Source organism: Carettochelys insculpta, chromosome 21, assembly GCF_033958435.1.
Source record: "Carettochelys insculpta isolate YL-2023 chromosome 21, ASM3395843v1, whole genome shotgun sequence".
NCBI lineage: Eukaryota > Metazoa > Chordata > Testudines > Carettochelyidae > Carettochelys > Carettochelys insculpta.
Window position 1 is genome coordinate 2,677,695 of NC_134157.1, and position 23,343 is coordinate 2,701,037.

At 49.9% G+C, this 23,343-nt stretch overlaps 2 protein-coding genes across 3 annotated transcripts; one reads left to right on the forward strand and one right to left on the reverse strand.

Moving 5' to 3' along the window:
- Positions 1 to 842: 842 nt before the first annotated feature.
- PRPF4 (pre-mRNA splicing tri-snRNP complex factor PRPF4) lies at positions 843 to 16,922 on the reverse strand. Its single transcript, XM_075015145.1, has 14 exons — positions 16,793 to 16,922; positions 13,348 to 13,525; positions 11,899 to 12,085; positions 11,589 to 11,676; positions 10,621 to 10,700; positions 10,235 to 10,328; positions 9,186 to 9,280; positions 7,354 to 7,412; positions 6,191 to 6,314; positions 4,521 to 4,610; positions 3,095 to 3,217; positions 2,851 to 2,958; positions 2,642 to 2,760; positions 843 to 2,446 (listed from the first exon to the last, which is right to left on the reverse strand). Exons 1-14 carry the CDS (start codon positions 16,874 to 16,876, stop codon positions 2,253 to 2,255), a joined length of 1,623 nt encoding a protein of 540 aa, XP_074871246.1. The 5' UTR covers positions 16,877 to 16,922; the 3' UTR covers positions 843 to 2,252.
- A 107-nt stretch (positions 16,923 to 17,029) lies between these two features.
- Positions 17,030 to 23,254, forward strand: CDC26 (cell division cycle 26). Of its 2 annotated transcripts, XM_075015302.1 has the most exons (3): positions 17,030 to 17,083; positions 17,585 to 17,693; positions 21,177 to 23,254. In XM_075015302.1, exons 2-3 carry the CDS (start codon positions 17,613 to 17,615, stop codon positions 21,351 to 21,353), a joined length of 258 nt encoding a protein of 85 aa, XP_074871403.1. In that variant the 5' UTR covers positions 17,030 to 17,083; positions 17,585 to 17,612; the 3' UTR covers positions 21,354 to 23,254. The 2 variants fall into 2 exon arrangements, with proteins under 2 accessions (XP_074871403.1, XP_074871402.1); XM_075015301.1 differs by lacking the exon at positions 17,030 to 17,083 and having other exon boundaries at positions 17,101 to 17,693; positions 21,177 to 23,253.
- The last annotated feature ends 89 nt before the right edge of the window (positions 23,255 to 23,343 follow it).

Below are 23,343 nucleotides of genomic sequence, written 5' to 3' on the forward strand. Positions count from 1 at the left end.
TGTTAGACCCAGGAGTGCTCAGCAGCTCTGCAGCCCAAGCCACCTGGTTTCATCAACACTTGCTCTGTCAGCCCATCGGAAGCTGTGCCCTGAGCACCCAGGGGGATGGAGACCTCCAAGGAAGCAATAGCCATGAGCCAGTCAGGGGTTTCTTCCCTTTGCAGCAGGATGCAACCAGTGTTCTGAGGATGCCGTCTGCACCTCAGCCTCAGGCAGGCTGTAAAGAGCAGGTAGGGTGGCAGCCACTGGCCATGTTTTAAGTTTGGCCTCACGTCCTTCCCCAGGCTGCAGGGGAGAGCTACTGGGGCTGTTGTGCAGGTGTGTTTCACCCCAGAGCTGGCTGCATTTGAGTAGCAGGAGCAGCAATCCAAGAGGCAGACACATTTACAGCAATGCTGGAATTCAACTGCCACAGCCGGACGGGGAAAGGGACTCTGTTAGCAGAATTTGTTCAGCCATCAGAAAAGGCCACAGGCACCGTCATGGAGCAGAGGGTGTAGCTTCCTTTCTCCTGAGGAGCCCCATTGGTGGCTCAAGTCTCCTTCACAATAGGCACTTCCTGCTAGTGAGACCATGGGCAGGTAATGGTGATGGGACCCATCACTCCTCTGAGCAGATTAACCCCACTTCCCTTCTGCTGCAGCCTGGGAAGGACAGCTCGATGGATGGGCTGAGGCCAGGAGGAGGAGGGGACAATGGGGCAACCTGGAGGCATGAAGGAAATTTGATGGGTTCAGACGCGTCTCACTGGAGATTGCTGCTGCTCTGGATCCAGTTGTCAGAGCTGTCATGGGCTTCTGTGCAATAAATCCCAGACCCTCAGCAGACAAGTGGCTACACCTGTTTATTTAAGCAAGTGCTGCTAAATGAGAGTCCAGCCAGGCCCCTGCTTGTTCTGCTGTCTCTTCTGCCTCTGCCAAGGTCACTGCAGCTTGTGCAACCCAAAATGGGGGCACAGAGCTGGGCAGCTGCAAGGAACTCAGCCAAATGATGTATTGCTGCCATGCTCAATCGAGTGATTTTTATTTGCCTGTAAGATACCGTGGGCCCTGGCTTACAGTACTCTCCAGAAGACCAAACTGTGCTTGCTTAGTAGATATCAATCTTAAAAGAGCAAGTAATTTGCACTGGATAGCTCAGAGCACACTAAGTGGTGTCTGCAGAACAGGAGAGGCTGGAGGTGGGGTCTCTAGTGCAGGTCTCTGTAGAGGCTGGGATTTTTCGCAGGGTTTGTTTGGGGCCTATACGTGAAGGCTGTGCTACACTTTTGGCGTAAACTGCTGCGGTGGAAAGATGGCCACTCCTAGCAGAATACCCACTGGTCAGCTGCCGCTGCTTCCACAGTGCAAAGCCTCCCACCAATGAACTGAGGTGATGGGGCAAAAAGCAGGTGAGACCAGATGTTCTGTGTACAGGCAGCAGGAGAGGCCAGGAGGACACCCACTTCCTCAGCCAGCAGGGGCCCCTTCCATTCTTTTCCTTTATCCGTGATCCCTCCCCCTGCCCCCAGGGGATGGCTGGTGGGAAGGAGCCTCTGCTGGAGACAGACACAGCTATCCTTGAGGGGAATGGGAGATGAAGCTGCTTCTACCTTGCTGGGGGCACTTTTCAGAGACAGCTGCCCAAGGAGATCAGCTGGTCCATGCTGCATGGCTATTTGTATGTGTCCGAAACCCTCTATCGCCTTCGGCATGAGGATCTGGTTAGTGCAGCAAACAAAATGCAGGCCTGACTTTGCATGAGGAGGAGAAACCCCCGAGCTCCCCCTGTTAAAATTCACCCACAGCAGATGCCCAACAGTAACAAAGCTCATTCAGGATCCAGAGCTGGAGAAAGGCTCTCACAAAACTAGCTCATAGTGTTACCATCCGATGAGCGTTCCAGCCCAGGGCATCTGACGGGCATGTGGATCTACGGAGGCCTGTGAGAAAGAGCAAAGCCCAGGAGGGACAGCAGGGGAGGGGAGGGGAGGGGAGGGGAGGTGGAGCAGAGGGCTCACACTGGGATTTCTCCCCCGAGGCTAGGGATAGAGGTTATACAAAGCAAATCATACAAGGTGAGGTTGCAGAGTCACTCCAGCAGTTCAGCTCAAGTCTGACTGGCCAGCTCTGGCACCCAGGGCGCACTCAGGACCAAACAGCAACTCCAGCCCCATCGCCAGTTGGTGAAACAGTTGATTTTTTTTTAATACAAAAATGCCAGGACAGCCCAGTCTGTGGTATTCCGAATCCCAGGTTACTGGCAGCTGGGAGCTACTCTGCCATCCACAGCTTGAAGGTCCGGTCATATGAGCAGGTTGCTATTAGCTGCCCATCCAAGGAGATATCCAGTCCCATTACTTTCCCCTCGTGGCCAGCCAGCGTTTTCAGAGGGGACCAGCCTGGGTGAGTCCAGATCTTGGCTGTATTGTCATAAGCACCGGTGAGCAGGAAATTACCATGTGTCGCTGCAGCAAAAGAGCGTAAGAGGTGAGGTTCACATGGCGAACGGATGATTCTAGACAGGAGCCAGCTGAGCTTTGGGATTTCTGGCTGCTGACAGCACAGACCGTTCTGCAGTTTTGCTGCACTTTCAGCCACCCCAAGCCCAGCCACCGAGGGAAGTGTGCAGCAAACCAGGGTGTGGGAGGGGACAGACTTACGTTCATACTTCACTCCAGTCACCAGGTTCTGGTGGGCAGGGATGGTGTAGATGCACTTCCTCTGGCGGAGGTCCCACACCTTGCATGTGTTGTCCCCGCTGCCCGTGGCTATGTGATACCTGCCATGGGGAGAAGGAAGAGCATGCTGGTCTCAGCTGGAGTTCATGCTCCCTGAACCCCCAGCTGCACCGTGGCTGGTGACTTCTTACCCATTGGGGGAAAAGTTAATCCCATAGATTTCCTTCAGGTGGCCCTCCAGGAACATGATACAGCGCCCGGTTCGCAGATCCCACACCCGACCAAAGGCATCCATGCCACTAGGGAAGAGAGCTCATTAGTCACACCCTTTAAACACACAAGAGCCGTCCCCAGCCCCTCGGCAGCACACCCCACCCAGCAAGAGCGGACCTGATCCTGAGCAATGACCTCGGTGGCATTCAATGTCAACCTTACCCAGTCCCGGCGAGAGAACCGTCAATGTGGAAAGCAATGTCGTAGACCCCCTTGCTGTGTCCCTCCTGATGGAGAATCTCCTCTTGAGCTTGCAGGTCCCACAGGCGCCAGGAGTGATCGTAGCTGGAGACACAAAGCCACATACCCAGTTCAATGTATTTTTCACATGTCTAACCCTGGCCCAGACTGCAGCATATGCGGGGTTCAGATCCCGTTAGGAACACACACGTGTAAACTGCTTTGTCACCACACCACTGCTCACCAGCCAGAAACTCATTTTGCTGCACAGCATGGGACACTGAGGATCTTCCCCTCTCTGCTGACCCTGAGAAGTCCTGCACTGTAACCTGCAATGGGCTGGGGAAGAGGCATGAGCCACGGCGCATGTTCACAGGCCACACGTGGAGACCTGCATTGGCCCCCTGCTGTCAGTCGCTCTCCTGCCCATCTCCTAGCAGGGGGCTCTAAAATGAAAGTGATGACACCCGAGTGAAAATGTCTCTCTCTAGGTCAGCCAGAGGGACCGGCTGCCAGGTCGCTTCCTTTTTGTCCCAGGAAGAACGGACTAGCAGACTCCCACAGAGCTTTGGCACCCAATACTCTGGGAAGATCAGCAGAGGGTGTTGGGAGAGCGACACCTGTGCACAGCTGGAGGGCTGGGGAGGGTGAGCCCCCACAATAACACAGAGTCAAGGAAGCAGTTAAGGACCCAGGAAATGATGTTGTACCCTACCAGTGACACATGCAAGGCATACAGCACAGAAAGGAGGCTGGAGAAGCCCTGGAACTCCCTGGGGGTATCTCTCAGAGCTTTCACTGTGCAGCAGGGTCTGTGCCTTCTGGAGCCAGCATGTCAGATATATTCAGACAGTACATGCGGTACCGTGTTCCAAGGTAGATCAGACCTTCTGCCCTGATGAGGAGCCAAGTCTTGACAATGACTCAAGGATCTGTTCCAGAATCCACTTCCTATTCGAAGCCCATTAAGCAGGAGAACTTCCATTCCCATGCTTATTTGCTGAGTTTGCTAATCACCAAAATTGGCATTGACCATGGGCAGCAGTGAGCAGGCAGTGAAGCCATGGCCTTACAACAAGACTTTAGCGGCTGGCCTGACCCAAAGGGCTGGAAGTGGTTACTCCACTAGTCAGTATTTCCACAGGGATAAATATTGTTCTGACTGCTTGTATTTCATATTCACTTGGAGTCCAATGGGGTCTCCGTGGAAGGCCTGCTCACAGGTCTGCCTGCGGCCTGTGGCTTTTATTGCCAGAGATGGCTGGGTGTGACCCTGTTGGACATCTGAGGTGAGATGTGCCACCTTTCTTTGACAATCAGTTTGCCAACCCCACTCTGCAAGCATGCATTATATGAAGGAATAGGAGCTGATGTATCAGCTAAAGCTTGTTAAATCAAAGCTACATACCAGGTGGTCCCAAGGAACCTCCCGGAGGGATGCCACGTCACTCGCGCCACTCTCATGGTGTGGCCTTCGATATCTGCCACTGGCTCATCACTGTAAGAAACAAACCAACCCTGTCACTTGTGCTCTCCAGGGAGGACAGGCCCCACCTGCACTGTTGCAGCTATTAATACACAGGCCTGACAGGAAAATTGGGGCTCCCAGCTCCTGCCCCTCTTTCACACGGATAAAGCTTCCAACTAGAGAACAACATATATGCACATGGCCGCATGTCCGGGGCTGGGAACGCCCAACAGGCGGCTTGCCCGCGGGAGAATTAATTAGACACTCCTATTTTTTTCAGGCGTTTCGTAATTAAAATAGCAGCAACATAAACAACACTGTTAAGGACTGAGCTCCCTGGAACAGGGACTATCTTCTGTCTGGGACTGTACAGGCCCAGGAACCCAGGGGCCTGGGCCAGGGCTGGGCTCCTAGATGCTACAGCGGCACACAGAATAATAAAGAGTGGACACAAAACCTGGACACAGCAGAAGGGAGCAGCAGTTCTTCCCAGCCCAGTCACCCAGAACAAGCACAGTGCGGGGACAACATGACACCAGCCAGGCAGGAGGGGCCACATGGTGGTCGGGAATGGGCTGAGTGCAGAACTACACACCTCAGCCCAGCAACCGCTAAGAGATTTGAAAGAATATCAAAGAAAAACATCCAAACAGGACAATTAGGGAGAGAACCGTCTCCGTGTCCACCAGGGACGAACAAGCCAATCTCCCCTGGCACATATTTACTGCTACCAGGCCAGAGGCAATTAAAAACAATCCCTCAGAGCTAATGAGAAGAAGCTGGGGGCCTCAAATCCACCTCCTCTTGCAGAGAAACAAGCCAGAGAGCAGCTAACTCCACGCAATGGTGTTCAGCTGCTGTTCCAGACCTTGGCAAATGCCTCTTTGGTAGCAAGGTGCTATGTTTGGCCCCTCCCTCTCTGGATCCTGGTGCTGAGAGCCCAAGCAATGTGAAAAATGTAACCCTTAGCACCTGTGGGAGGGAGCTGGCTCCTGGCAGAAGGCTACAGTCAAACACTTAACTCCCTCAGGGATTTCCAACCTCAAAAGACCTTAGAACAGTCTATCGCCCACAGCTGGGCTCCTGTCGAGCAGCAAGCTAGCGGACAGACTTTTCTGATCCTTAGCAGAGGATTCCCCTGCCATGCCCCAGGTCATACCAAGACAAGTGGGAGCAGGGCCACCAATGAGGGGAGGCAAAGGGACCCACAACTCCCAGCCACTGCTACCACGGCAGTGGCCAGAGCCCCAGGCCTCATCGAATCGCAGCTGAATTGTTGGAGTGCTGTGCTGGGCGACCCATGCAGCTCTGAGCGCAGGGGTGGAGGAGGTCGCTGCCATCAGGGTGGACTGAGGACTGATTCTTCTGGTTCTTCCCCTTCTAGGGGTGCAGAGCCAACCCCCCACCTTACACTTTGCACTGGGGTCCACGGGCTGTCGGCCCCACTGAAAGGTGTGGGGCAGGACAACAAAAGAGATTCCATGGACACTGCTGAATTACTCATATCCAGCTGCCAAGCACGAGGAAGACCAGGACACGTTGGCAGAAAGGTGCTAAGTACCCAACACAGCAAAATCAACAATATTGCTACTGTCCAGCATCACTCTGACCTTTCCAGACTCCAGAGCTTGACAGAGCCATCAGCTGCACAAGAGGCCAGGTTGACGTCCTTCTTGTCCAGGGAGACAGTGGCTTGGGGATGGAACACTATTGCTCCTACATTAGTGTTGTGCCCTTGGCAGGAGTGGGAACGAGAGAGAAGGTTAACAAACAGTGTGTCTGCTGGGTGACCACAGAATCAGAGAACTGGAACAGACCTCAAGAGGTCATCAAATCCAGTCCCCTGTAGTCATGGCAGGACCAAGCACCTGACAGATGTTTCTTCAAAATGCTCTTAGAAATCCTCAGTGGTATTGAGTCTACAATCCCTCTAGGAAGTTTATTAGGGCTTTACCACCCTGAAAATTGGGAAGTTCTTCCTAATATCCAACCTAAACCTCCCTTGCTGTAATTTAAGCCCATTGCTTCCTATACTATCATCAGAGGTTTAGGAGAATAATTTTTATCCCTCCTCATTGTAATGGCCTTTCAGGTACTTGAAAGCTATTACGGCCCCGTCTTCCCTTTTTCAGATTAAACAAACTTAATTCTTTCAATCATCTCTCATAGACTATATTTTCTAGGATTTTAATAATTTTTGTTGTTCTTTGGACCTTCTAGAATTTGTTCACACCCTTCCTGAAATGGAGCACCCAGAACTGGACACAATACCGCAGCTGAGGCCTTATTAAGGAGGACTTCTTGTCTCTTGCTTACAACACACCTATTCATATATCCTTGAATGATGTTTGTTTGGGTTTTTTTTGCCACAGTGTCACACTGTTGACTCATATTTCACTTGTAGTCCACTCTGACCCCTAGCTCCCTTTCTGCAGTACCGCTACCTTGACAGCCACTTCCCATTTTGCATGTGTGAAACTGTACGTGCTTTCCTAAGTGGAGTTCTTTGCATTTGTCCGTGTCGAATTTCATCCTATTTACCTCAGATCATTTCTCCAGTTTATCCAGATCATTTTGAATTATAATCTGATCCTCCAAAGCACTTGCAAACTCTCCCATCCACCAGCTCTGTAAGTGTACTCTGTAGAGAGTCACCCACAAAGAATCCTGTTCCCAGAGCATCTTTAGCCAAATACCAATGGTTAACATTGCAACAAGACCCCCAAGAGAACAAGGGCACTTAAAGAACATGCTTCAGCAAAAGCGGCTCTACCTCGTAAAGTATGAACAAGATTGCAGTCAGGCACAGACCAGAGTTTGCACAGGCCACTCCTGTTGAACACAAGAAACAGGGTTAGAGTCTCAGTGTAGGAAGGAGTGTAAACACAGCACAGGAAGGAGTGTAAACTCCAAGAGCACAGCTCAAAAACCAACTAGGAAAACAGCATGTGGAGCTACTGCCGTGACTAAAAAACTGGTAAACGCTGACCTCACTCCAACAAGACTGATCTCTGAAGGGCTTGAGGGGGTTTTGGCAGGCTGCCCACTGAACAGGAGAAGTCTCCTCCCTTCAGGAGTGATTGCATATGAACGGCTCAACCACTAGAAGGGGGGACATTTCCTGCTGCTCTGCAGCACCTTTTAGTCACTGCAAGAAGAGACACCTCCAATACCAAACTGGAACGTGGCACTCAGTGGGGTGCGTGTCTGTGTCTAAACTGGCGGCTCAGAGCCTCTTTGTGGTACAGCCACTAGAGCATGGCCTGATCCCCCAAGCCACACACTGAAGATCTGGACAGAGGGGAGAGAGCTTGGAGGGTAAAAAGGTAAAGTGAAGTTGCTGGGAATGCTTTGTGACCTTGCTGTAAGGGGAAGTGATGCTCCAAACCCTTGCTAAGAACCAGAATGCGGGGAAGGCAGGCTTTAGAAAAGCAGGCAGAAGCTTTACTGAGCTCTCAAATCCCTGCTCCCGAGGGAATTTTGCACCACTGTGAAAGCACAGAATTAATGTCCCCTGCAGGGAATAAGTGACTCTGATGAGGTGTTGAGGGGAAGCTGAGAGGGGTCCCACTGCAGTTAACTTTTCACCCATCAGGGGCTGATGTGCTCACAGAATAGAGGGCAATAGACTCACTGGCTGGAACAGCCAGTCACAGGAGCGGGGAGTCAGCAGACGCTACCTTCCTCACAGTGCCCTACCCTGCATGAGATGTGGGGAAAAGAGAGAGCAAGGCTCATGGGGCTGCTGAGGGAGTCACACCCAATGGGGATCAGAAGGGCTAATGGAGAAGGCAGAGTGGGCCAGGGCACAGGTGGTAGAGGGGTGACATTTAGGCAGGGACTGAGCTGGGGTACAGGAAGTAGAAGAGTGGAGAGGCTCGCAGGGTAGGAGAAGCTACGCTTGGCTGAATAGGGAGTGGGGGTGCAAGAACTCATGGGAAGAGGGGCAGCTATGGCTGGCTAAGTGAAGCTGCAGGGCCATATAGGGACATGTGCAGATACGGGGGGTGAATGGAAAGTTGGTGTGAATGGACAAAGGGGAGTACGGCAGATGTACTTGATTGAATGGGAGATGCTGGGGGTCAGCCAAGGTCTGCCTGTTGCTCTTCAACACCCTCTGCTTCCTGTCCCCTTCCTCCTACCAAAAATCCTGCCCTCTACTTCTTCCATCAATACCCACCTACTCTCCAGGTTCACACCCAAGCTGCTTCCCAGCAATTACTTCTCTCGCTCAGTTTTGCTTACCCCCGACTCCTCCAAGCCTCTGAACTGCTATTGAAAGCGTGGAAAGTATGCTTCCACATTGAAAGTTTATAGGAATCAAAGTTCTTTACTAATATGCCTACTAGTTATCAAAACACATGTTCTGAATCTTTTTGGTTGCCTGTATTGTTATAGACACTGATAGGTATTTTAAAATAACCAAAATAATTGAAAATGGCTTGATTATACTATGTTATTTTAACAAATAAAATCTGCAGAACAATGCAGAATTTTAAAACATTACAAACAGAATATTTAATATTTTTGGCACAGAATTCCCCACGACTTTGCCACATCTCACCCTTACCGTCCGCGCCTAAAGGATAAGAAAAGGAAACTGACCAGCAGGCTGTAGCCAGGAGTTTGGAATTGGGACTGAAATGGCAGTAAGATATCGGGCGGTCATCCCCAATCTGACTGCAGAAATTATTCAAGGACTGCAAAGACAAAAAGATAACTCTGACTTATAACAGCACGACGCAGCAAGAGCCTCTTCCTGAGGTCACTCAAGTGATTCTCCCAAGCAAAGAGAGCAGAGGCCTTCACCAAGTCACTCTGCAAAGAGGTGAACTGCCCCAAGCTCCAGGCTGCCGCCATGTAGCAGACCCATTCTACTCTAAGGGCAGGTCTAGATTACATAATGAAGTCGACTTATGTAGCTCTACAGCCACTGCATAATAAAGGGGTGTTTCACATCCACACGGCTCCTTTCGTTGGGGCTGTATGTCTTCACCATGAGCACTTCCACTCAGACATCTGGGGGGGCTGACAGCTGAGAGTCCTGTGCAGGGCAGGACTGAGTGCCAACGGGTGATGTAAGCAACAGTGTGTACATGGACTTTGGATCACTAATTACACTGACCTACACACGAGGCCTCTCACAGCAGTGGAATTATTAAATCAACACAGTAGCAACTTACTTTGGCTCCATTTTAATACCAGGAAAGAGGGGGATTCGTTGACTCAGAAACAACTGTTACTGTCTTGTTTTTTTCAATAAGTTTAAGACTCCCAGGTGCCAAGGAAGCAGGTGAGAGAACAATCGTTAAACAAACATGATCCCTCTTCCCTACTGAATAAGCCAGTGACAATCCCCGTCAGTTTCTTTATCACCGTAGGGTACTCATGTAGAAACGCACACATACGTCTCCATCCCTTTGTTCTGCAGATCAAGGACTAAAACCAAGCTTTGCTCTCTGACTTGCTGATGTGATAGGGTTATTTTAGGTCCAAGGCCCAGCCTGGGCACATAATCAGAGAAGGGGCAGAGCAAGCTAGGCAGGGCTGGAAAGTAACATGAAGCTGGGAAGTCACTCTAGGCCTGAGAGACGTGGCTCTTCCAGAGTAAAGCCTGCTGATCACCACTGAACAGAGTTAAAGCCATACCTTACCCTCAAGGATTTGTGCAGTTCTTGCTTCTGGGATGTCCTTGTTGCCTCTGGAATTTCTTTATAAAGACGGGCTTCTTCCAGCCGCTTTGTTGCCCTGTGGCACAAGCAAATTTAGAGTGATTACACCTCGCATTCCCCTGCCTAAGGGCTGGCACAGGTCCTGTGATTTCCTTCCTCATCCCAAATTGGTTGGTTGCCAATGCTAGTCATTAAGAATACCACCCAGGAGTCCCTTCTGCTTGGCTCCAACCACAGCTGCAAGCTCCCTGTTCTCAAGCCACCAGCTCTGCCTACCACAGGACAATCCTTAGCTTTAACAAGTCTGCTCCTCCTTCAAACAGCTCACTTCTTCTCTCCTGTTCTCAGTTTCTAACCTGGTTCCTTACCTGGGGAGTGAATAGTTGGCGATCCACAACCTAGCGGTTTTCAGGCTGTTGGGCCCTTCATGGTACCAAGTTTGCTGATACTGAAAAACAAACAAGCCCAGAAGCAATTTGAGTGGGGTCGCTATCTTATTTGGCGCCCTACACTGCATCCATCACCATGGCACCAGAATGCCACTGCAGCACCTGCTGGCAAATCTATGCTGAGAATGGGAAGCACTCTTTTCAGGGGGTTTGCAAAGAGTGCAGATGGGTGTGACTTTACTATCCCTGGAAGAGAGTTTAAGGCACATGTGTCACACGTGTCTCATGGATCAGATTTGGTTTGTCTGATACGTTTACACAGTGCAGAGGCCGTGTTTAGATCACAGCCTCAGCTTTTCATTTAAACACTGGATTGCTGATTATCGTAGCAGGTCGAAGGAGGAAGAAAGAAGTCCAGAGGATGGGAAGTCAGAGTTACTACAAGGAAGAAAAGGCAGAAAGAAGAACAAAGCAAAACAAAATGAGATGGAAAGAAAGTGGGTGGCGAAGGCAGAAACAGCAGTGTGGTGGCTTAAAGCAGGAGGGACAAGGGGATACTGGCCCACTAAGAAACACTGAATGTGGCTGTAACTAAAAGATTAACAGCATTTCATGCAGTCCTCTCATTGCCAGCAGTGGGTGTTCTGCTGGGGAAGGACAGAGGCACATATACACACACTTCTAGCACATGGGCAAGAAGTAGAATGCAGTCTTCACTGCACAATGAGCTTGACACCCCAATTTCAGAAATAGGTTATAAAAGTAGAAGCAGCAGACTTTTCCAGATAGGCAGCAATGACAGGGTATGTATTCAGTCAATTCGTAGCATCAGACCCTCTATTGAAACAAGAGGCCTGGAAACAATAGAGGCTGCCAAATGAAGTTTGTCAAGCAACCTCTTCCTCTCCGCATTAAAAGTCAGACACACCAGAAATGGGAGATTTTACCTCTTCTTTCGATTTCTTAGATTTTTCATCATCTTTCTTGGTCTTTTTTAGAGCATCTGTGCCAACCACCGAGAGAATATTTCTCAATCTGTAACGAGATGCATCCAAGGTAATAAATAAATTATCTTGACCGAGAGATGGCCAGGAGAGAGAGAGAGCTTCTTCCACTGTCTCCTCCCCTCAGCACCTCCTCCATCCCCATGTGGGCAACAATATTTGCTGGACTCAGCATCTCAGGAATCTGATAGAAAATATGAGAAGGGTGGAGGTAGTTACCACTATCAGTCACACCGAGAGCTAGGCACAGCACCTTTCTCGCCGTTCTGCAGGCCCCTCTCCAAAGAGCGTGATGGGCTCCCCAAGTGCTCGTAGGCAAGCCTTGACTTCAGAGTCATCAGTGGAAACATTGATCTGCCTGGCACGCTTCCTGCGCTCAAACTCAGCCAAAACTTCTGCCTGACGCTCACTTATGTGATCTTCAAGATCAAAAACCTCACCTACACCAGAAACAGAGCCATCAGATTTAAGGAAGAACAAATGAAAGTAAAGCATCAAGAACTTTTACAATTCTTACCATTAAATGCTATGCATAAAGAAAAAATGAATCTCACGACCCTTTAAGGCAGGGGTATCTGGTGACAACAGCAGCCATGTTTCCCCAGACACCGTGCTAACAAGATGGAGCACTGGATGAGGAACTGAAGTCTCTGCAGCCCCTACCTCTCTATTAAAGTACAGCAGCCGATCTAGCGCAGCTCTCAGGCTTCTGGCAGCCTGTCAGCAAGCCTAAGGTTATACGATTTTTTTTTTTTGGTGGATTTGGGAATTTATTTTTAAAAAATGAATTAATTCTTCTCCAGCCTTGGGGCCATGGTCAGGGAGCAAGACGGAATGTGACAATTCCCTCTGTGGTCTCATTGGCACTCTATGCCTTTCATTTGGGCCAGACGTGTGCACCTACTTGGCCAATATTCAAACCTAACCAAAGACTCATTATCCTTATAAACATCTCTAAGTCAGTGTCTGCGGAGATATGCTTAATCAAAACTATCAGATGCACTGTCAATAATTAAGTAGCTTCACTATAAAAATATTAAGCAGATTACAATAGGAAAAACAGATTTTACAGAAAGAAATTCCTACAGTTTACACAAAACATTGTGCAAATATACCGTACATGGTAAAAATGACACATTTTACATCACTCTTAAAGTAGCACTTGGTAGTATGAGCAAACTGGCATTGCTGAAGAGTAATGTAAGTCCACAGAAAGAAGTAAGCAGGTATGCGTGTGCGTGTTCGAGACATGAACAAGAACATGTATGTGTTGGGGGAATACGTCTGTATGCTGCTTTTTTAAGCAGCACACTCACCAGTCTGAAACTTGTTCACACAGTAGCCAGCTTAATAAGAGGCTGGTGCAAGACAGATACTCTTCTGTCCATTGCGTTCCCCCTCAGCCCCCAAGCTGGACTGGGTACACCAGCAGGGAGAAGGGTATAACCTGTTGTACCCCACCCCCACCTGCATACACAACACAGCAAATCAGGAGGCTCCCAATTAGGAGCAGCTTGACTCTCTTAACTGTAGCTGCACTTAACTTTGCTGTGCAGCCCTCCCTGACCACTTGCTGCTGCAGCCCTAGTGCCACGGAAAACAGGATTCCACGTTAATGTTTAGATTCTGTTCACGTTGTCGTTAACACAGACTTCACAGGGCCCTACACAAGACGAGGGCGTTATGCAGAGTGCACACTTACCACTAGTTATATTAATATTGCCTGCCTCAAAAGCAGCTTTCACTCTGTCTTTTCCCAGCAGCCCCAGTTCGCCTTTGGCTAGACGCTCTCTTTCCTTCTCCTCCAAACTGCCATAGAAGATATGGGATCTCTTGGGTAGGGGGGCATCGCCATCCTCTGACTGCTTGGTTTTTGTTGCCTGGAGAATAAAGGCAGGATTTTCAAAAGACTCGTTTGATATTTATTTGGCTTCAAAACAGCCATTCGGCAAGTTCTTAACACTCACTGAAAGGAGAAAGGATCCGAATCTTTCACAAGCAATTTCACTATTCAAAACATTACTTAGCCTTTCAAAGCTAAATAGGTTTTTACTAAATGTAAAACTTTTAAACAGTAATCCCCTCTCCATTTAACAGCTCAATTTTCTTTGATCTTATGTCATCGATCACACCAGCACTTTCACAAGTTCTGCATCAGAGAATCTTCTAGTCTAGACAGTCTCTGTTTCTCATGTCAAAAACAAGCAGGAAAAAAAACTTAGAATCCCACCCTTTCTACCCCTTTTTATCCATTGGACAAAATCAAAAAGGGCACAAGCCTGTATGCAGATCACCATTAAGACTGACAACTTTCTTCCATGAAGTCCAGCTAAAATACATAACAAAAAATCACACTCCTTACCAATAATTAAGACCAGAAGGACCCAGACTCTTGGCTGTGAAGCCAAGAGATTCAGCAAATTCCACCCACTCCATAACCTATTTCACTGACACCCTACCCTACTACACTCCCCAGTTTTTCCAAAAATTTTCTAAAAGGTCAAGCCACCCAGTTACAGTACACCACTGAGTAACTAAAATTTTTGAGCAAGTGGAGGGGAGATGCTCCCCTGGGGTTGCAGGCGCTGGGAAACTGACCCACTAGGGCTGGTCAGTTACCTGGCTCCCAAAGTGGAGAACCAGGGGGCAGCCTGGTTCCCACCTCGCCTTCCCCATTCCCCCTCTGCTTCCAGGACCCAGGAAACTGACCAGCTCATGGCTGGTCAGTTTTCCAGTTCCCACTAGCACAGGGAAGCTGGGAACTAGGCTACCGCTTGGTTCTCAGCTCCCCAGTGCTTGGACCTGGGGAGATGGTCAGCTTCCCAGCCCAGCTTCGGCAGCAAACTGGGAACTAGGCAGCAGCCTGGCTCCCCTCACAAATCTGGGAAACTGACCAGGACAGCAGCCTTGGTCAGTTTCCTGGCTCCAGCCAGTGGAGAGGAGGGGAATTAGGGGCAGCCTGGCTCCTGGCTCCCCTCCACTACATGGAGCCAGGAAACTGAGCAAGGCTGCTGCCCTGGTGAGTTTCCTGGCTCTGCAAGGGGAGAGGAGCTGGGCTGCTACCTGGTTCCCAGCTCCCCACCACTCCAAGAACCAGGAAACCACTCCTGTCAGTGACGGGAGCCAAGAGTCCAACTACCATCCCTGACAGAAGCAGTTTCCCCACTCCTGTCAGGGCAGCAGTCGCTTTAAACCAAGACACATGCAACTCAGTTATGCATATCTCGAGAGTTTTCTGAACCACATTATAACATCCTGTTCTTTATACAAAGACTCCATTTCCAATGATGTTATAACATCTCTCACATAACTGCATGTATGGCTGCTCTTATTCTAGAAGAAGAGTGCACTAAGTGGTCTGAATTACTTGGTATTTTACCCGGTTATTGTACGGCTGTCATTAAGACTGTGGTGGAACAAAACTGAAAATGTTTTTTGAAAGCATTAGAAGCCTACAAATGGGCAAGAGACTAACACACACTGAATGGATAATGCTGAGTATGTGCCTAAAGGGTTTGCTAACCAACCAGTAATTGCAGGATCTGAGTGAGTCAAGAGGAAATATTATAGCCATTGAACCTGAGCAGCTCCCAGGCACTGGAAATTCAAACCCAACCATGTGTAGAAAGCTGAAAATGAAATGGAAGAATGTGGGTACAAGCTGTCTATGTCAAGGGCTGTTTTGTTTTTCCATTTTGTGGAAATCCAATCTGAGCACAGCAGAAAATACAGAAGTTGCTCATACTATTTTTTAAAAGAAAACAAGTAAAACAAACAAGTGCCTCATGGGATAGAGTAGCAGTGGAGGCAAGGGGTTTAGAACTGGCCCAAAGGCGGAAAGGATTAAGTGCAGGGGAACAAATGGGCATGGGTCATAAGGGATGGATGATATGGAAAAGTGAGGAAGAGACTAGGACAGTGGATAGCTTGTCAGTCCCATTTTCTTTCCTCTTATGCGTGCAGGGATTGGGGGCCCCACCCCACTTCTTTGGGGATGTCTGAGCCCATGCCCCCTCACCCTGCTCTAACCATGACAGCTGGGATCTGACGTGCTTTCTTCACTCTGAAGGACTCCGAGCCTCTCTTCCCGCCCTCCATGTGAGCTGGCATCTAGTGATGCACTGCACTTCTAGGTGGGAAAATGAGCAAAGGCATGCTGGGAACATGCACAAAGAACACATTGCTGAGATGAGGTGAAGAGCTGTGAACTCTCACAGTGAAGGGACAGCTTTAAGCCCACAGTTGAACCGAGCCAGAGCTGCATGCTAATTAGACTGCATTGCCAGTTGAGAACCATTGCCTCAGTGGAAGGGAGCAGTTTGCAATTTCAGAGCTATTGTTGCAGGTTGCAAATGAGCACCGGGGATGGGTCACTTGGTGATTACCTGTTCTGTCCATTGTCTCTTGGACAAATGGCACTGGTCACTATCAGGAGACAGGATCTAGGTCTACATGGACCTTTAATCTTATGCACTGTGACTGTTTCTATGTTCTCTATACATCTCTATGGGGCAATCATCACAGCGAGCTCAAAGGGACTCTCCACACCTCTGAGTCTCCAATGCTGCACATGAATACGTAGAATCCCTTCAAAAGCTCCCAGCCCTCTAAGCCTCAGTTCTCCCATTTGCACAAGGAGGCTAAATTACTTTGAAATTGCTGACGGAAAACATAACACAAGCGCCAGGAACGATCGCGGTTACCCAGCCAAAGCCCCGTCTCAACGGCCCATCTACGTTACCCACAACGTCCGAACAGATCACTAACTCCGAACACCAAGTTTCTCTCCCTGCTCACACAGTAACACGCGCACTGCCCAGGACCCTCCCTGACGGAGACGCGAGGCTGCTGGTTCTGGCGGGTTCCCTCCAAAAGACTCGCCCTTCTGGAAACCAGGGAGAACACAAATGAGAGAAACGCCTTAACCTTAACCCTAACCCTGCCCGAGACCCCGACACCGCACAGGCTCGCCCGGGGCCCGCCCGCTACGCGCAAACGGCCGGCCCCAGCGGCTCCCACAGCCTGGCCTCCGAGCGCTTGGCCCCGGGACGGCCCCGCTGCCGCTCGGCGGGCGGGCACCTCAGCGCTATGGCCGGGAGGCCCAACACAGCGCGCCGGGAGCGCCCCCATCCCCACCCCGACCCTACCCGCGGGGATGGAGCCGGGCCCGGCTGCGCAAGCACCGCCCGCCCCGGGGCGGCGCGCCCGGCAGGAGCTCGCGAGGCAGCCATGCCGCTCCTGAGGGGCGGGATACCCGGCCAGCGCAACAGACGGACCGGGCTGAGTCTTCACTTCCACTTCCGGGTCGCAAGGCGGAGCGTGTGCGCTTGTGCTTCCGGGTCACGAGGTGAGCTGGGCGGTGCCGACCGGTGCGCCGGGTGGCGCGGGGCATGCTGGGAGGTGGGGGCTCGCTCGCGCGCGCCGGCGACGCTGGTCAGGTCAGGGGCTTGGCGGGCTGCCGGGCGCGGGCGCGGGCGCGGGCGCGGCTGTGCTCGGGGCGCCTGGCCAGAGGCGGGGCCAAGCTGAAGGCCTCGGGGGGCAGCCCTGTGGGGGAAACCGCAGGCACAGGCCGTACAGCCCGCCCGGCTCTGCAGTCCGTCTCCCGTGGTCCCCGCCGGGCGCACGGGCCTGGCCGGAGCGCAGCTGCCGGGCGCTGCCAGGTTGCAAAGGCTCAGTAGTAAATTGCGGCAGGGGCCGATTGCGCGCCCGCCCTGCCTCCCCCGGCCCTGCTCTCAGACCTCCTTACTCGCTCGCCCGTCGTGCAGCACTCCAGCCTACTCACCCAGCCTGCACTGACCAGCCCAACGAGCCGAGGACTCTGCTGCAGCGCGCTTCGTCCCTGGCTAATTGGCGGCCTCCAGGCATTTGTCTGGGGCGAGACTGCCAGGTTCTGCTGGGCTGAGGGACAGCCCACTGACTCTGTTTAAAACTTCAAACAGGAACCAGGTGGGCTGAGAAGCATTCGACATGCTGCGTCGGAAACCAACCCGCCTGGAGCTGAAACTCGATGATATAGAAGAGTTTGAGAGCATTAGAAAGGATCTTGAGGTGAGAGTTAAACTTCTGGAGATGCCCCGTATGGAATCCAGGCGATTGAACCCCTGTTAATTGACTTGTGCACAACGGAGCTTCTCTGAAAATCAAGCGTTGTTTTGCAGCCTTTAGTCCAGTCACTGTAGTAGCGTACCAGTACGCAGGTACCTCTCAAAACTGATAGGAAACTTCGGCTAGTGTAGAGCAGCAGACTTTTCCTTTAATGACGGTTCACATACAAACTGTCTTATGTCTCTGCTCTATGGTCTGTGCAGTCTCCAGCTAACATCAGGCTGCAGTTCAAGTGTTTGATGGTTCGGCTATTTATCTTAAACATCTGCTTTTCTCCTCCCCTAAACAGTCAAGTGAAGCTTGGAGTCCTGATTTGGCAGTCCCTAAATTGGTATCTCTGGGATCCTGTCATTGTTAGTGGAGAGCATTAATGTTGGAACTTGTTTCCTTGGGACCCTAATGGTGTGATCCCCAGGACATCTTGCAATGTCTGCCTGTCTGCTCAGGCTACTTCTGAGGGGATGGATGAGTGGAGAGGGCCTACATCCATTTTTGGTAGGGTTGGGGGTGCAGAGGAGCATTGGTGTTAATGTAGGTTTATCGCTGTGTGAACTATATTTGTATTTATGCACCTGCAGCCATTAGGACAAGTGCAATATTTACATTACAGGCTACCCTTTTTGCCCCGGGGAAGAAGGAAAGTGGATGGGAGGCTGGACGCTCACCCACCCAAGTTCATTCATCCAGTTCTCCTCCCAACTCTGTTCTGGAGGTGCTTTGCTGTAATTCTTCTGAGCATCTAAGCACTAAATGTCCTATGTTGAGTGGGAAGAGACAACAGGCAACTCATGGAAATGGTGCTACCCAGAGCACAAAGCATCTCAGGCAATTGCCACTTATCACAATGGGTGCGTAAAGTTTGCCACTGCAGCGCTGGAAAGAAGCACATGAAAATTGGTAAAGTAATTGGCAAAATACTCTTTGCCTGGGGAGATGCAGTGCAGAAATTTCTGTGGTCAGGAGTGACCTGGTAAAGGAGGAGACATCCTGCCAGGGCAGACAGCAGAGCTTTAGTTAATAGGTCACGAAATCCTTGTGCCTTTGGCTAAAGTGCACTTAGAAACTGAGGGTTTGCAAGCAGAGTTGTAGTTGTCCATCATAATCCTACACAAATTCTTGTGGGTATTGACAGTTTCGGTGTGGTTCAGGCTATCCAGAGGTCTGTTAAGAGTAAGGAAGACTCTTATGTTGAAGCCCCCGTGGGAAAGACTAAACCTACAGAAATTGCTAAGGAAATGGGAGTGTCTCTCTAATTTCTCTGAAGCTGTGCAATGCAGGTTACTACCACGTGTGGTAGTGGTTTAAACCAGCTCCTCTCCAGTGGCCAGTCTCTCAGGGGATGGGAATGTTTTGCCTGACAGTAGGAAGACTGTCCAGGTTTCTGCTTGCCAGGAATTGCAGTTAAGCAAGGAACAGGACTCACAGGAAAAAGTGCCCTAGAAGAAAGACCAGAGAAACAGTGTTGTTCATGTGAGATCTACTGGATATAATAATCTAGTGTGTATGCATGTAGCTGTATTTCAAATGTGTTACTCTGAGTGACACCCACCCCTCTTGTACAACAGTGAAGAGTCAGACAGGGTTGATGGGCCATCACCAGAGACAATGGACTGTGGAAAAGCTTAGTTTTCCTGTGGATGCTTCAACCAGCCTGTGAGTAATGGCTGGTAGGACCGTGCAGAGATATGTCAATAAGTCACCTGGTACTGGACATCACCTTGGAGTGCCAGTGTTTCTCCATTGCAAGACAAAGGGTTCCTGTCACAAACAAAAGCTAAATAAGGCAGGGAGGGATATCACTGTGGTTCTCCTCTGCCTCCCTGCCCAACGAGACCCCGAGAGATACTTGGACACAAGGACTAACCTTGGGGGAGAAGAACAGAGCCCAGGCTGGAAGGGTGACTAGCCTGTGAGTAATAGTACCTGAAGATTCAAGCTATAACTGGCTTTCAAGAATCTTTGCAATCTGCCTGAAACAACATTTAGGGTGAGGAATTCTATTTGTGGCCACTTTCTTTAGTGTGTTGAGTTTAGTCTGTGTTTTATTTGCATGGTAATTTTTGTTCTCTTTGCTATCCCTTATGGGCTGTCTCTACACTAGCCCCGAACTTCAAAGTGGCCACGCAAATGGCCATTTCGAAGTTTACTAATGAAGCGCTGAAATGCATATTCAGCGGTTCATTAGCATGCGGGCGGCCGCGGCACTTTGAAATTGACGCGCCTTGCAGCTCGTCCCAATGGGGCTCCTTTTTGAATAAGGGGACTTCGAAGTAGGCGGGGTCCTTTTGAAAAGGAGCCCCATTGGGACGAGCCGCGCCAATTTCTAAGTGCTGCGCCACCCGCATGCTAATGAAGCACTGAATATGCATTTCAGCGCTTCATTAGTAAACTTCAAAATGGCCATTTGTGTGGCCATTTTGAAGTTTGGGGCTAGTGTAGACATAGCCACAGTCACTTAAAAGCTACTCTTTCTGGTTAATAAACCTGGTTTTTTTTCATTCTGAAACCCAGTTTGTGCAATTCACAATGGGTGGCCAGGGGTAAGAGGCAGTGCACACCTTCCTCCACAGTGAGGGAGCGTAGATTTCTTACATACCTTTGGCTCCACACTTCAAGGGAGGTGGGTGCCTGAGTGCTGGGGCAAGTTCCTTGAGCTGAGTCTTCCTAAAACTGATCTTAGAGTGTGTGTCTTTCTGCAGCTGCTGGAGGAGCTTTAAGAGCCTGGCTGAGCACCACCAAAATGGAAGGTGCCCAGGCTTGCGGAATAGGCAGACTCATTGGTATCCCAGTGCATCAAGTGGCATCTTAAAGGGGGGTAACCTGTCACACATCCAACCTCTCCACCCCTCTTTAGAGTTACTTTATCTCTAAACACATCTCAAGCTGTATTTTTTCCTGCCTATTGGCAGAATAAATTTTATGTGCACCACCATTTGAAAAGCACGCTGCCGCCTGTGGGCACTCCGCTAATGCGCTGAACAGCATCTGAATTGCCCTGGGTGGCACCCTAAGCCCACAGCTTATTGGGAGCACTGATCCTGAGCATTTGTTTCCATTATAGTAGAGTGTAAGACTTGGCTTGACTGAGTCCCTTAATTTGTAGCAACACTGCCATGCACCTCTGCAACTTGATAGTCATTTGCGTGGCAGCTCAATGCTGTGACTTGCATATTAACTCTTATGGGACAACTTACGTTCTTCTCTGTGGCTATCCAAAATATCCAGTGACTTTATTCAGTCTATAAGCAGTTTCCCTGGAATGAAATCAGCTTAGTTAATGTTTTTCCTGCCATCCCAGTTTGAGGGCTGTCCCTGAGGTTAGTGGTTAGAGCTGAAATTGATGACTCCTTGACAGTGCTAACTTTCCTTCCACGGAAGAATTCGTTTTCCATTGTTCTCATTTTAATTATCACTCTTTTTTTCCAGAGTCGTAAGAAGCAGCGTGAAGAGGTGGATGGAGTGAGAGCCAGTGAAGGAGAAGGAGCCATCGCTCTGAGCAATGACCACAAGAGCCGAGAACAAATGATAAATGATCGAATTGGTTACAAACCTCAACCCAAACCCAACAACCGGTCCTCCCAGTTTGGAAGCTTTGAATTCTAGAGATTGGATGGCTTCTGCTACCTTCTGTGGGCAACCGAGTATTGGAGTCTGATGATGTTCATCCCAGACAGTCCAGGCAGAGATGTTCAAAGGTCGTTCGTGTAGCTCGAGAGTTGGCTAGGACTGGCCTGTGTTTGCCAATGAGTCTGGGGCTCCAACAGGGGAAAGTTTGCCTTTCCCGAAGCCTTGCAGGATGTGTTTTTAACCTGTCTTGTTACTGTACTTCCAGAGACATCTGTGTCCAGCCCCTTTGTTTTAAATAAATATTTTTTTAAAAAATGGGAAAAACTCTTAATGTATCAAACTGCATGGGGGCAGCGAAAGCTGAATGGAAAACATTAACAGCAACATTGGCTTGTGTGAGAGAGAAACAGGAATCAACCACGGCCACTGTCCCCATAGAACAATCCTGTGTGTGTGAAAGCCCAGCTCAAACAATGCAGGTATTTGAGCCCAAGGGAGTAATTCAGAAGCGTGTCACTCAGAGTTATTCTGGACTGTGGGCACTGGTGCCTGAAAGCCTCAGTTTCTCCACACAAGAGTGAGGAAGGACAAGCTTCCCTAGACACTGCATTAGCTCAAGTGCTTTACTGGTGACTTCCAAGTTGTCCACTCCTTGGCCTCTCGAGTGTGCTGCAAAGGGAGCCAAGTACAGTGGCTGGTTTATGGATTGCTTGGTTACTAGGAAATGGACCGGGCTTCAATGCATTTCACAGACATGATTTCGTTGCTGCAGTCAGACAGCCACTGTCAAGCTGAGCTGGTGCCTTAGAGCTGAAAGGTGCAAACCCCTTTCCAACTCCAGTAGCCTCCAAACACTTCAACCTGTGCAATAGCATAAATGGGGCGCTCTGAAGCATGACTCATTTGCTGTGGTTTCCAGTCCGTAAGTTTGGCTTGGACAATAGAAATGGCAAATAATTAAATTTCGGGCAGAAGGACCAGGTGGGAGCTGCTTGGAAGGGAGTTTTAGAATGCTGAGGGATGTTGGCTGTAGAGCGCAAAGGCAACCAATCACAGCTGCTTGCCGTAAGGTCACAGGCAAAATATACGCTGTGTGGATTGTTTTCTGGCAGAGGCTGATATAAAATACACAGGTTTGAGATAAAGGTTAACAGTACACTGGTTAACTGGCTGCATGGCCAGCACCTTGACCTGAGTGAGGTCGTGGGTAGTGGAAGGGATGGAGTGCAAGCCACAAGTAAGTGACTAAAAGAGCACTAAGTCACACAACCAAGGCTGGACAAACACCCGGACAAACAGGCTGAGCCTGAGGACAGGAAGGCAGGAAATAGGCCCCCCAGAATGGATGACTGAGTTAGCATCTCTGTTTTTCCAGCTCTACCTTCCACATTCTTTGTCACTCTCTCTGTCCAAGATTGTTTCCGCACCATTTGTTGATGCATTGGCCACTTTTGTTCCAAGTAGCCCAAGTGATAGTGACCATCCTTTTCTGAGGGAGACAAAGTATGATCCAGGGGAAGATCCTCCCTTTCTTAATTTGGTCCTGGTACTCCTAATTTGAAGCTCATTTATCACACTCAACTCCTCTCCAGCATATTGGGTCACCTACTTCAAACAGTTGGAGCTTTATGGTGCCTCTGCCCAGGATGTGTTTGGAAAACAGATATGCAGAGGAGATGGTTTTAACTACTGTTACTTTATGTAACTTCCTCCCCTCACTATTAAGCAGAAATGAAAGAAGAATTATCCCTGCAGGTCATGCATCAGTGAGCTCCTGTGACTATCGCAAAAACTCTGGAGACTTTTCACATGCTTGTATTCGTACTCAAGTGCCCGAGCAGATGCTGTTCCTTTCCATTCTAAAGCCCAGCAAGTCCAAGCCTGTGCTGCATACTTTTCCTGTGCAGGTGGGTTGGCTGGAGAGGGACTGGGGCAAAGGCCACGTCGAGGAAGCCAGTGCTGGCACCAGAGGCCACCCACAGCTGGGCAGTCGCTCCTTGCAGAGACAGGCGCTATGTGCTCTGGC

What these genes read in the sequence shown, in the direction of transcription:
- PRPF4 (XM_075015145.1), bottom strand. Translation starts at nt 16,876, where the DNA reads ATGGCTGCCTCGCGAGCTCCTGCCGGGCGCGCCGCCCCGGGGCGGGCG. An exon ending in TCTTGTTCATACTTTACGAG is followed by an intron (nt 6,315 to 7,353) that starts GTAGAGCCGCTT and finishes ACTCCTGCCAAG; the next exon opens with GGCACAACACTAATGTAGGA. An exon ending in GGTTCTCTCGCCGGGACTGG is followed by an intron (nt 2,959 to 3,094) that starts GTAAGGTTGACA and finishes TCTCTTCCCTAG; the next exon opens with TGGCATGGATGCCTTTGGTC.
- CDC26 (XM_075015302.1), top strand. Translation starts at nt 17,613, where the DNA reads ATGCTGCGTCGGAAACCAACCCGCCTGGAGCTGAAACTCGATGATATA. An exon ending in GCATTAGAAAGGATCTTGAG is followed by an intron (nt 17,694 to 21,176) that starts GTGAGAGTTAAA and finishes CTTTTTTTCCAG; the next exon opens with AGTCGTAAGAAGCAGCGTGA.